At 37.6% G+C, this 14,175-nt stretch overlaps 1 protein-coding gene across 1 annotated transcript in view; it reads right to left on the bottom strand.

Moving 5' to 3' along the window:
- fbxl2 (F-box and leucine rich repeat protein 2) overlaps window positions 1–14,175 on the bottom strand; it is a 111,055-nt gene that overhangs the window by 69,262 nt on the left and 27,618 nt on the right. The window contains exons 4-7 of the mRNA XM_033019988.1: window positions 13,738–13,812; window positions 10,988–11,082; window positions 8,836–8,904; window positions 8,663–8,758 (exon numbers count right to left, since the gene is read on the bottom strand). Coding sequence (XP_032875879.1) covers window positions 8,663–8,758; window positions 8,836–8,904; window positions 10,988–11,082; window positions 13,738–13,812 — 335 coding nt within the window. The remainder of the gene's footprint in view (window positions 1–8,662; window positions 8,759–8,835; window positions 8,905–10,987; window positions 11,083–13,737; window positions 13,813–14,175) is intronic.

The raw sequence follows: 14,175 nt of genomic DNA, 5'->3' as shown, positions 1-14,175 counted from the left end.
CCCATGACAATGTGTTAAATAGTTTCAATAACATATGTGCTTTATGGAATGCTTATTCTCCAAATGAATTCCCGACAAGACTGTAGTAAATACAAGACTGTAGGGACTGTAAGAACTTCACACAACAATGCCTTCATTTAGGTTACATATACAAATTATTTCAAGAATTCAAAGCCTTTATATTGATCCCAGTGGCACTCCACTGGTTACATCTTACTAACCAGAATAGACTACTAATGCCTACTCACTTTCCTGTTAGCCAGCCAGTTTTCTGTTTGTGGCAAAATGTTACCTCTTGCACAGCGAGCTTTTATTTTCCATGATAATCATTGATCCAGTGCCTTATCAAATGCCTTTTGAAAATCCAGGTATAAGATATCTACCAATTCTTCTTTAACTATTGCAAATTATCTCTTCAAAGAATGCCAATAAAATGGTCAAACATGATTTCACTTTCATGAAACCATTCGAATTTTCTTGATTACCGTCAATTTTTATGTGCAGCCAGCAGTATTTAAAAAAAAAGTTTCTAACATTTTGTGCAGTAACATGTTCAGTTAACTGGCATGCAATTTCCAGCTTTGTCTCCCTTCCCATTTAAATAAAGGAACCATGTTCACCTTTCCCCAATCTCATGGAACATTTCTCCAAATCATGGGAATTATGTAAAATTAAAACCATGCATCAATGACAACACATGCCACAATTATAACCCCAGGATAGAGTTCGTCAAAACCTGAGGACTTGGCAGCTTCCAATTCCAACAATTTGCTCACTACCACTTCCCTGGTGATTGTAATTTTCACTCCGTTCCTTCTTCCCTTCCCAGAAATAAATGTAACAAGGGAATAGATTATCACTTTCGTCTTTTATAAAAGTCCTCCAAACACCTCTCAGGAAGAAAATCTCATACTGGGTAATGGAGAGATCCAATTAATTATTGGACTATTTAATTGGAAATTACCAAGATTTAAGTATATAAAATGAATTGTTAATCAAATCATTGAAATCTTTGAAAATGACTGCAGAAAGAGGAAGATTACAACTATGTATCCATATTGCTATTTGGATGAATAGCAATTACAACCAGCTAATAAGGCTTAATTTTTGAAAGGATCCAAACTCAAAATTCAGATCTAACAATTCTATGATCATCACAGTCACAAAATTGAAAAGACCAAGTAAATATCTGTAAATAGATACAAAAAACTCAGCGGGTCAGACATCATCCCTGAAGAAAAGGAATAGGTGATGTTTCGGGTCGAGGCCCTTCTTCAGACTGAGAGTCAGGGGAAAGGAAAATGAGAGATATAGATGGTGATGTCGAAAGATATAGAATAAACAAATGACAGATATGCAAAAAAGTAACCTTTATCATTGTGACCAAGTTTGTGGATGAAAGATAGGTGTGAGGCAGGTGGTGTTGAGGAATCAGGGAAGCTGCAGAGGGACTTGGACAGGTTGGGAGAGTGGGGAAAGAAGTAGCAAATGGAATATAGCATAGCAAAGTGTACAGTCATGCACTTTGGCAGAAGGAATTAAGGTGTAGATTACTTTCTAAATGTTCAGAGGATTCAGAAATCAGAGGTGCAAAGAGACTTGGGAGTGCTAGTGCAGGATTCCCAAAGTTAATTTGCAGGCAGCATGTCTGGAGAAAAGGAATAAGTGACAATTTGGGTTGAAACCCTTCCTCAGACTGAAGCATCATCTATTCCTTTTGTTATGGAGATGCTGCCTGACCCGCAGAGTTGCTCCAGCAGTTTGTGTATATCTTTGGTGTAAACCAGCAACTGCAGTTCCTTCCTACACAGGTTAATTTGCAGGTTGAGTCAGCGGTTAAGGAAGAAAAATGCAATGCTAGCATTCAGTTCAAGGGGACTAGAATATAAAAGCAAGGATGTAATGCTGAGGCTTTATCTGGTGCTGGTAAAGCCACATTTGGAATATTGTGCGCAGTTTTGGGCCCCATCTCTGAGGAAGGATGTGGAAGCTGTCATCGGACACTTTTAAAGTGGAGATTGATAGATTATTGTTTAGTATGGGTGTCAAAGGACACGGGGAAAAGGTTGAGAGGGAAAAATAGATCGACCATGATGGATAGACCCGATAGGAGCAGAATTAGACCATTCAGCCTATGTCATGTGGTCTTATATGGGCTTCTAAACCATGACCAGTGGTAATTGTTTGACAGGCCTGGCATCGGACCCCTGATATTTGTAACCGAGATAAGAGAAGGCATTTGCATACCAAGGCCGACCCTTCTGTTATCCCAGACTATATCCAATGCTGTACAGAAAGTGATTCTGGCAAGGTTTACTTTTGGAAAGGTGCCAAAGTGATGGAGGATGAGCATTTTTTTGCTAGAGGAATAAAGTCGCAATGTGCAGATAACCAAGATTAATGGGACTTGGGCAAAGCGGATGATAAAGAAGCAAACTCATGACAACAGCAGCAAGGGGTGGGGGTGACCATTTAAGTTAAAATAAACCACCTACTTTAGGGAAGATGGATACCTCAAAACTGACATCCCAAGGTAGTGAACAAAACACTGGATATCTCAATCTTACAGTTTACACCTGCTTCAGTGTTTGTGCAAGTCTCATTTATACATTCAATTTTGGGTGATGCTAAATCAGTGCAGCACCCTGGTTAATATCTCTGCATGTGTCTAGCAACCTTTGCACACATGGAAGCTCTTGTAATAACTTCAGCTAGTTTTTTACTGCTAACATCCATTACTCAAGTTTAGCCACTTATAATTTAAATGTAATTTATAATTCTTAGGTTATATTCCGCATATCAGAGTATTTTTTCTTTATGAGAATTATTTCTTTAAATTGTTATCCCTTTGCATACAGGTGCTCTATGAAGAGAACTGAACTAGATCAGCTTCCCAATGCAAACAAATCTATGTTCAAAAGCTCGGCACTAACTTTGGATAAATGTTAACATTGGCAACATGACATGGGCCATCCTGTCATGGATCAATTAAAGTACTCACTAATTGATGAAGACCGTTGCAGGTTCTAAATTGACTACCTTAATTGTTTCATTTTACTTTCTTTAATTTAGTAACAATGTAATCAATGAGTCAAAAGGAATGAGGAGACCAGGCAAGTAGTGTTGGGGACACTTTGGATCAGCTACTGTTTGCCAATTGGCAGAGTAGTCTTGAGGAGCTGACTAGCTTACTCCTGCTTCTCAAATTCATGAAGAGCATTAGGCATGCATTTCACATTTCAAAAATATATATTTATGGTGGTACAGTTGCACAAGTAATTAAATACAAGTGAACACTTAATTTATGTGGAGAGAGATAAAGCTTCTTGCCAATGATCATACATCAACTCATTAATCTGAAACTTTACTTGTTTCTTTCTCCACTGATATTGCCTGAACTGCTGGGTCTTTTTACCTATTTGAATTCACTTCCTAATAGCCATTCCTTTCATGGTGGTATCAGTTCAGGAACTTGGGGAAAAATTCATTGAATTGGAACCATATGATAATGCACAGGGGCAGTTTCAAAGGTATAATTAATTTGCATATTTTTATAGTTCACGGAATGCTCAGCTACTTACGTTCATATTGTAATTATCTCCCAGAGGCAAAGTATTTGTTTGAAAAAACAATCATGCAAAAACAGAATCTATTGAGACCAAGTGCACCATTAATTGCATTCCTAACGGCCATCAAGAAGAGTGTGGTGAATATAATCCTGAAACTGCTATAGCCTTTGTATTCTCGAAGTGTTGCCAGATAGAGGATTTCAATTATCACTACCTAGCTTTGAAGGATCATCAATACATTTTGAATGCAAGATGATGTGTGGCCTGCGAGTTGCTGGCACATTCGTGCATTTTTTGGGTGGTAGAGATTAGAAGTTGGGAGGCGTCAATGAAGAAACCTTTGTCCATTATAAATCATACATTTTGTACTAATGGTGGGCCCATGGAATTAATGTTGTCATGGATGTGGATGGGTGACAAACAGGTAGGCTATATTGCACTGGTTGACATGGAGCATCAAGTAATTTGTAGCAATATTCATCCAACGAGAACAGTCTTGAAAGTTCTGGAGGCATCATGATGGTTAATAAAATGATCTGTAGTATGTAGTTAAGCAAATCAGAAAACTGACATCACAGTGCCATTACCATTGAAAAATGTATTCTGTGGAAATCATTCTCGGTGCTGCAATAGAACTCTGGCACTTCATTATGGATATCAAACTTTTCAATATACCCCCTGAGCGACACCGATTCCTGTCAATAATGAGGGGTTATCTAATCAATCTGGTATTATCAAAGATTTACAGTAGAGTTTGGCTGTATGCTGAGTGTACAAGTATAACTTATCCAATAAAGTCAAAATTTTAAATACTCATTTATCTTCAGAATAACATGCACCTGAAGGATAAAAAGACCTTTATCAGCTAAGCTTCGTGATTATTTTTTCTTCAGAGATGGTTAAACACATGATTAGAAAAGTCTAAATTTACTAGTTGATGTCAAAGTTTTTCATTAATTTGAATAGAATATAAAATTGATGAGTCTGCAGACAGTTGTTTACTGCATCAAAATCAAAGGCCAACTATCGAATACTGAAACAAGAGCTTGTGGACAAAGATGATTAATGGGCACTTTAAATGCCAGCATTTAATTATGTAAAAGACATGCTCATTATGGTTTTAAAATTATGCAGGTATGGGAAAACATTAAAATAAACTATACAACCATCATTTATCAGCTTCATTAGTATTAAATAAAATGTTCCAATCTGTCAGTGAGATAGCATTGGATATTTGTGGGGGGGGAAAAGCAATTTGTTGTTCCAGGACTTAAGAAAATGAGCACAAAACAAGCTCCATCTTCAATTCAATTTATTGACACTTCCACGCTGACCAAAAGGTTAGCCTTTTTTTGATTAAATAAAATCATTTTTTCCTACTGAACATCTATTGTTGATTTATTCATAAGTATAATGCAAAAGCAAATCTATTAATCACACTGCTTGTAAATTGACTCCCCATTAGCCGATTGCATTTCACCCTTTCCTCGTACGATGCATTGCTTTGTTGTGTTCAAACTCCTTGCCCAAGTTTGGTCCATGATTTCAAATAGCCTGCCCAACAATTTGTGTCTATAGAACAATGGATTAATAGTAAGTAGCCATCTTGTCAAATGACGAATAAAAGTAATTAGTTCATATTTCTGGCTGTAAGGAGGACAAAGAGTGCACAGCCAATGTTATTCCTCTCTTCCAAACCTAACTTGCAGTATGACAAATCCCTCCAGTAGGTTCCAATGTGGCGGCAAACAGTACTGTGTCCCTTGATTGTTATTTATAGCTTTCACTTGGAGAACAGATATTTTCACAAGTATAACATTTGTTCCTTTTCCAGATTCAAATGCTGTGAGCAGCAACTGTTCTTGAAACGGATGCAAAACAAAAGCAGGTAGTTAATAATGTGAAACAGCAGTGCTAGGCTTAAGCATCCCAAATCATTGCCTTTCAAAGATTACTCCGAACGCTGTACCTATGGTATTTTTTCTCTCAGCAAACTCAACCCAAGCATTAACCGGCCATGGCTGTTGTCTCCAAATCCACATTTGATGTTTCTGCTTGGTTTTCTGGCTTCCTTCCCATTTTGCAAACACATTTACGAACTAGATAAAATAAGGATGCAGAGAGAGAGAATAAAAAAAAGTAGGAAGTGACTGAGGAATATGGGAGGAAACTATTAGATCAAAAGTAGAAATATTAAGAAAATTACGGAGATCTGCCTAATCTTCCTAAAAGATTCAAAATAAGAACTATGTTTAATTCCGATGGCACAAAAATCAAATTGTAATTGTAATCAAATGCAAGACATTGGACAGCTCAATAAAATTATAGTGGTTCAATGAACAGTTGTTATAACAAAAATGATGCAAGATTTGTTAGAGCTCTTAGAAAAATAACTCCTTCAGCCTAATTTTCCGGAGTGGCGGCGCTGTTCTGCAGCTGCGGCTCGCCTGCAGTCCGTTTGTCTTCTCTTTTTTTGTTGTTTTCTTTTTGTCCTGTTTTAGTTAATTTTAGTTAATTTAGGTTGTGTATGTGTGGGGGGTGGGAGAAATATGTTTTTTGTCTCTTCCTTCGGGGGGATGCGACCTTTTCTTGTCGTATCCCCCGTCTCCGTCTGCGCTGAGGCCTATTGGCAGAGCTGGCGGCCTCCAACTGGGACCGACATCGAGGCTCCGGAGGCAGAGCCAGGACTTTCCAATGCAAGGCTGACCGACTTCGGGGTTGTGGTGGCGGCGATCCCAGGTTGGTGACCTGTTTTCCGGAGCTCCCGCAATGACAGCTTCGTCCGCTGGACTGGAGGGTGGCAGCTTCGGCAGCTTCAACCGCCCCGGGCCGCGGAGCTCGGATGCGGCCGTTGGACTTACCATCACCCGGCGGGGTCGCAACATCGGAAGCCTGGATCGCCTCAACGGAGAGGGAGAACAAGGAGGGAAGAGACAAGGACTTAAGACTTTTGCCTTCCATCACAGTGAGGAGGACCTGGTGGACTCACTGTGGTGTATGTTAAATCTGTGTTTATTGTGTGTTTTGTTATTTTATTCTATGTTATGACTGCGGCACGAAATTTCGTTCAGACGGAAAAGTCTGAATGACAATAAAGGATACTTTACTTTACTTTGGTAGTTTAAATAACTGATGACTCCACACTTTGAATAATTCAAGGTAATACAATCTAACACACACCATTATCATTGAACACGTTTGAACAATGGCAAATGCTCACTTTTAGCAAAAAACAGACTGCTGGAGGAAGTCAGCAGGTCAGGCACCACCTGTCAATGAAATGGTCCGCAACATTTTGGGTCAGGACACTTTTTGTATGTCCCCCTGCAGAGATGCTGCCTGTCCCGCTGAGTTACTCCAGCATTTTGTGTCTATCCTCAATTTAAACCAGCATCTGCAGTTCTTTCCTACTCAGTATTAAATAAATTGTTTCCATTTTCCAGTAGCCCAGCTTCTTCAAGCTGCAACAAAATATCTTCAAAAAGAGACCTATCTCTTCAGTTTAGTTTATTGTCACGTGGTACAGTGAAAACCTTTTGTTGCGTGCTATCCAGTCAGCATAATGATAATACAAGATTACATAATGGAAGTAATGCAGGTCTTGGTTTACAGGGTGGTGGTGCTGACTCCCCTTTTTGTTGTACCAATCTGTAATATCCACCAATTTCAGGTTAAGAATATTGAGTCTTCCACCAGCAGTGCTCGTGTCAAATGAGAAAATCATCTGAAGTAAACACTTGCATCAAAGCCTTACACTTTCAGAATAAGCTCCACTGGATGGGTCAGCATATCCAGATGCCCAAGAACTGTCTCCTTTGTCAAGTTCTCTTCTTCTAGCTCCCCGTTGACCAATGCTCAATAAGGCAGCCAAGAGAAAATGGTACAAATGCATGCTCAAGGTTGCCCTCAGTCATCGAAGCAGCGACACCAATACTTAGAAAGAGCAAGCTGCTCAGCATGGCGCCATCTGGTTCACCAAGGCACATTCCATTTCAATGCTCAACATCTTGATTCTTGTGTACTTTGCAATTCCTTGTGTCTCTCAACAACTTGATGCCGTGAGGGAAGATGACCAGCGACAGTTGCAAGTGATGCTCGACCAGGCAGTAATATGCCCCTACTGCCAATGAATATGTGCACCCAGAGTCACTCCTCAATCAGCTGAAGACCCGCATCAAAAAGAACATAAATGCTATAACCTTCAACTTAAGGCAGCAGTCTACATCATCTGCAAGTGCAAATAATAACATCTGTTGACATTGCCCCTGTTCACTACTTCAGTGTGAACCATGGGTGAACATAGAGGCAGATGACTGAACTTTTATTGCCTTCCCTCACAGTGGGGAAACGTTGATTCCGCTGTGTGGAGATGTTCATGTTAAATTCTATCATGTGTTGTGTTCTTTTTATTTATTTGTATGGCTGTATGGCAACCCAAATCTCGCTGTACCAATTGGTACAGTGACAATAAATGTAAACTTGAACTTGAACTTATCACTTCAAACTACATAGCCTTCACAAATCACAAATCCATGTTGATTTGCCCAAATCAACAGAAAATTTAAGGCATTCCATTTTCCACTACAAATTGAGGAAAAGGTCTAATTATAGTTGGAATATCTCAAAGCTCTCATCAATGCATTCAAATTAATCCTGGATGAACATCTGGAGATATTACTATGATAATTTTAATCTCACTTTTTTTCTCTTATGCTACTCTTGATAAATCCTTGTCCCCTGTTCAATATTCGTTCCTATTAAGCCACAATTAGCCAATGTCTACTATTCATATTGCCCATATTCCCATTTTTAACTCCACATTTTTCAGACCCTCCCCCCAATATTAAATGGGTTATGAGTTTCCTTGCAATATATTTGTATGTTTAATTTTTGCATTCAATCTTTGAATTTGTATTTCATCCATGCTTGTAGCATTTATTGCCTCGAAGATCTGAGATTTTTTTTGCCTCATTTTAAATCGATATAGAACAATGAGTACAGCAAAGAGCTGTTGGTCATGACATTAAAACTAAATAAAACAGTGCACACTGTGAGTGAACAATAACAATCCAAGAAAGTCAAATATTACATACCTCAAAGCCTTTAACGCGTTGTTTGTTATAGATACACAAGATGTGAGATCTAGATTTTTCAGTTTAGTGCAAAATTTACTAAGGCTGACACAGGTGCTGCAAAGAAAAAGTCAAAAATATTACTCACCTCACAAATAACACAAATCAATGAAATATAGATACCTTTTACTTACCTATCATTAATTTTTGTGCAACCATTGAGATTTAAATCTTCAATATTCTTACAGTTCTGCGCGAAGGTCCTGAAGGCAAAAACAAGTAGATTCAATTTACAAAATAAATAATGAGAAAATCATAAATTATCCTTTAAACTATTGTTTCTGCAATTCTTTTGACACCAAAAATATTAATTTCACAAGAAATAATGAACACAGTTCCTTCTCAACATATAGGCACATCAATTTTTCAGGATATCACATTAATATGTGAAACATAATTACTGTAAAAATAACAAGTTCGACTCGATACAAATAATAACCAGATAATTGCACAGGCTGCTTCCATTGTTGACTGGTAGTATGAATGACAATAATATTCAACAAGATTGATTTTAGCAGCATGGAAGCAGTAAACTATTCAAGAAAGTAGCATATATGAACAATGTCAAAATGAAAAGCCTACTTCAAACATAGCTTTCTTTACTCTCTAGCTTTCACCACCATGTCTCAGCCAAAGACACTATTGCTCCTCACTAGGTCTCATCCACTGCCTGGCCTATCACAATCCTTTCCTTTCATTCGGCATGAGACAATGTCTATTACTCTCTCCACAGATGCAGCCTAACCTGCTTTCTAATTTGTGAAAAAGACACAAAGTGCTATCTGCAGTTCCTTGTGACTACAGTTTGGGAGTTTGTTTCAGATTTCTGCGATCTGCAGTATTTTGCTGACTTTCAATATGACACAAATGCAGTTAAGAACATGAAAAAGATGCAGGAATAGGTCATTGGACTTCAAGTCTACTCTCCTGATCATCAAGGTTATGGCTGATCTACTATTTTTGCAATATTCTACCACACTATCCCCATAAGTTTCTGATTCCCTGCACATAGACATCCATCAAGTTAAGTTTGAACAAACTCAATGAGTGAATCTTCACAGCCCTCACGGTCTAAAGATTCAACACACCCTGCATGAATACATCTCAGTTCTAAATAGCCTATTCTTTATTCTGAGACTGTGTCTTGACTCTTCAGCCACTGGAAATATCCTCTCTGCATCCGACTTGTTGATGTTTTATACAGTAGACCTGCCATCCCTAAAACCAGTTGAGAGAATCTTCATTTCATTCCCTTTATGGAAAGTTGCTGACAGGTAAATTCTTAAGAGTTTTCAGGTGAAAATGATGCAGTTATAAATCGTGTCTGACAAATACTCTGCAGTTTGGTTTCTCTTAGTTGTTGAGTACTTGGAATACTGTTGACGATTCTGGTTACCCAGCTATATGAAAGCTGTCATTACATTGGAAAGGATTCACCAGGATGTTGCCTGCACCTATGGCTTGAGTTATATGGGGAGGCTGAATATACTGAGACTTTCTTTGGAGCGCATGAGGCTGAGGGGTAACCTGGTTGAAATATATAGAATCATGATGGGCATAGATAAAGTGAATGCTCTCAGTCTTTTTCCCAGGATTGAGGATTTTAAAATTAAAGGGCACAGATTTAAAGTGAGAGAGGAGAAATTTAAGAGGGATCCAACTTTTTCCATTCAGACAGTAGTCCGTAACTGGAATGAATTTCCAAAGGAAGCAGTAGAAGCAAATACCATGACTTCCATAATACATTTGGACTGATATTTGGTTTTGGCGGGAAATGGGACAAATGCCGGTAAATGACTAGCCTAGATTTCCAATTTGGTCAGCATGGGCAAGGAGGGCCGAAGGGTCTGTTTTCATACTGCATAGATCTGGGGCTCTAGGAAGGGTGAACACATTTGCCCGACCTGCATTACAAGTCATTATTGTAGCCTTAACATGTATAGTAATTTTTCAACTGCTACTGGTATGCCATTGCATTGTATTGGTGGATCTAAACCTCTAATTACAAGCTTTCAAACCTTTGCCCAACAGGAGAAGGGAGAAGGAATGACTATGGTATAAATGGTCTTGAACACGTTGGCTGCTTTCCCAAGGCAGCATGAACTGTAAATGGAGTTGATGGTAAGGGAGTGGGGAGACTAGTTTGGTTGAGGCATTGGACTACATCCATGACTTTGCGATTTCTTGCGCTCGTCGACAATTCTCATGACCTCAAATAATTCAGAAAGGTTCACATGAACACTTTTAAAGTGTTGAAATTACCTCCTTCAAAAACAATTCACTTACTTCAGAGAAGCATCACCAATGCTAAGGCATCCGCGCAGGCTGAGTTGTCGAAGAAATCCACCACAACGTTTAGAGATGTTTTCCACAACACGACCCTATAGTCGTGGACGAAAACATTGTTTATATTTAAAAGCTCCTATGTTAGAAATCTGCATAAATGTAAATACAGAAGAGGAAGACTCCTAAGGAAGGTGAAACTTATTCTTGAAACAGAAAGGCTGTGTTTAAATAAATTACTAAAGAGAAACAGAGAACACCAATTTGAAGTAACTAGCAAGGAGCCAGAACTAATAGTAAAAATAAACTATTAATTGAATGCATTGTCTGAGAGCGATGGACACAGATTCAATTATGTTTTTAAAATTGCATTTGTAAATAATTGAGCAGTAGCGAGATCTGGCACATGCAAAAGTGAGTGGGAGAGAGTGAACAAGAGCAAATGCAAGTGAAAAGTACATCTAACTAGACAGCCCCATGAAAGAGGCCTTGTTTCAAAAATTGCATCGTGGTATACTGCCGATGTTTCTATTTATGTGTTTTCTCTTTTCTAGAGAGTAAACTGCTCTGATAAATTATAATATCTCTGTTGCAATATTTTTTCTGCACCATCTTGCGTACATCCATTCTTTTTATAATATGAAGATCCACACAAAACACAGTATTCTGTGTGGTCCAGACAAGTTATAGAAAAGGTAGACACGACACCTTTAATGTTCAAATTATATGCCAGACCTCTACTTGTATATTTTGTAGAAATTATCTTGTTCGGCCACATTGTTATCTGTAATTGCTCACGAAGATGTAAACTTGGATTTTTAATCTAATCTATTAGTTTCCCAAAGAACATGCGGCTTTGTGTTTTGTTTATACCAAAATGTACTGCATTACACTTCGCCAAAAAATAATTTGCCACTTACACATTAGGTAAATTTAATCAATCTCACTTATATTTCATTATTCGCTCAGTATCAGCTATGGAATTAGAAGAGACTGGGAACAAGAATTAGCTATAAAAATTTCAAAAGAGAGCTGGGATAATCACTTACTACAGGTGCATAAATGTTCGATCAACGTACGACATACTCTCATCCAATTCAAAACATTACATAGACTATATTATTCAAAAACTAAAATAAATAAACTCTTCCCTAATGTCTCACCCATCTGTGATAAATGTCTGTGTCAAGAAGCTACCATAGCGCATTCTTTTGTTTTTTGTACAAAAATCCAAAAATTCTGGTATGAAATATTTGATATCTTTACAAAATTAATCAAAATAAAACTGGTACCAAAACCAGAATGGATCATTTTTGGAATATAGGAAGGTAACCCTGAACTAAACGTGTTTCAGAAGAATTTACTCAATTACGGGCTAATAATGGGAAAAAAGCTCATACTTAAATTCTGGAAAAATGCGCCCACACCAACAATAAAAATGTGGATATCAAATATGTTTGAAACACTACATCTGGAAGAGAAGAGATTCCTCTTAGCAGGCAAAGCAGACCAATTCCAAAAGACGTGGTCTACGTTTTTGGAACTATTACAAGCATGAGGTGCAAGTGTAATTTTTAAAATAAATAAATAAATAAATGGTGCCAGGATTTAAAACAACAAAAACAGACTTGGTTGGTAGTCCCCTTTCTGCGGAGTTTAATGTTATAATAGAGCGATTGTTTCTCCTTTCTTTTTCCTTCTTTTCTAGGGTCTACTTTCTTTCTTTACTTCCTTCTCTAACTTCTTTTCTAAGGGGCTTTCTTTTCTCAACACTCTCTTGCACCTTCACGACTCTTGCGCACTTTCCTTACTTCCTTTACTTCTATCTTTTTCTTAAAGCTCAAAAAATGAAGCGGTACAAAAAAATGTATTAGGACATATGTGTTGTGTATTATTGTAACTTACCGTACTTCTAATTAAAAAAAATATATATTAAAATTAATACAATAAAATCAATTGTGCAAATGAAAAAAAAAAGAAAAAGAAAAAAAAATAGAAAAAAAAAAAAAAAAAGTATCAGCTATATCCCAAATTAGGTGCCACCTACGCTATGTGAAATTCTACATTGGCTCTGTTTGTATGAGTAAATCCCAAATTTTGTGCAACTGGCTCGCCATCGATCTTCATCACTTCCAGACGACAGTGATCGCAACTTTTACTGAAGTGTGGATGGCCGTTGGCTCGCTAGAAGCTCATCCGCCCTTTGACAGGTATTGTTTTTGATCCTGCTGGGGGTCCACAGCTCCCTCCTCACCTGGCAAACCAGGTGGTGGAGACGGTTTAGTCGCCAACTTGTTACCAGCACAATATAAGGTGTGAATAAGATGACACTGAAATCACAATAAAATCTTAACTGTTTAGGAAAGAACTGCAGATGCTGGTTTAAACCGAAGATAGACATAAAAAGTTGGAGTAACTCAGCGGGTTAGTCAGCATCTCTGGAGGAAAGGAATAAGTGATGTTTCGGGTTGAGACCCAAAACGTCAGTAAATTTTAACTGATTGCTGTCTTTGGGCAATGTTTCAAATAGTAAGCAATATATGTTTTAAAGTTGCAGAATTCTCTGTGATACACCTGAAATGAATGCACATATTCTAAATTTAATTATATCAGATATAAAAATTTGAAGGTACATAACACTGCGAATAGGTTCAAGAAAATCTTAAGAAAAAGATGTACACACGTTACAAATGCATTCATTTTGGATGCTTTTGCAGTCTATTTAAGAAAACAATAAATATGTAGTTCCTCACCTCTATATCCGTCTGAAAATTAAATAAATCAATCCGCTGCCAGTTGCTGCCATCCAATGCCAGGATATTCCACGCCTGTATAATTAACCACAGCAATTAAGACATCATTACAATGTTGTATGACATCAAAACAAGAGTTTTCATTGGCATTCCAGCATATTTACCATGATCATGCACTGGACATATGCTAAAATTACAGGTGGATTTGTATTACTTACATTTGTTTATTCACAGAGGAGTTAAATATTTCCTTAACGCTGATATTTATATAGCTACATTTACCTTCCTCAAATTACTTCTTTCATCTGTAAATATATTTATTGTTCTTTAAGCAATTGATATATCACAATCTAAGTAGATTTTTTTCTTTTTATTATGCACCTGTCACAATTCATGCTTTGTTGGACAAGTAACTGATTAATTAATTGGAGTTTAAAA

Source organism: Amblyraja radiata, chromosome 4 (assembly GCF_010909765.2).
Source record: "Amblyraja radiata isolate CabotCenter1 chromosome 4, sAmbRad1.1.pri, whole genome shotgun sequence".
Classification (NCBI taxonomy): domain Eukaryota; kingdom Metazoa; phylum Chordata; class Chondrichthyes; order Rajiformes; family Rajidae; genus Amblyraja; species Amblyraja radiata.
Note: the sequence above shows the minus strand (reverse complement) of the source record. Positions and strands in the feature narration are given on the sequence as shown.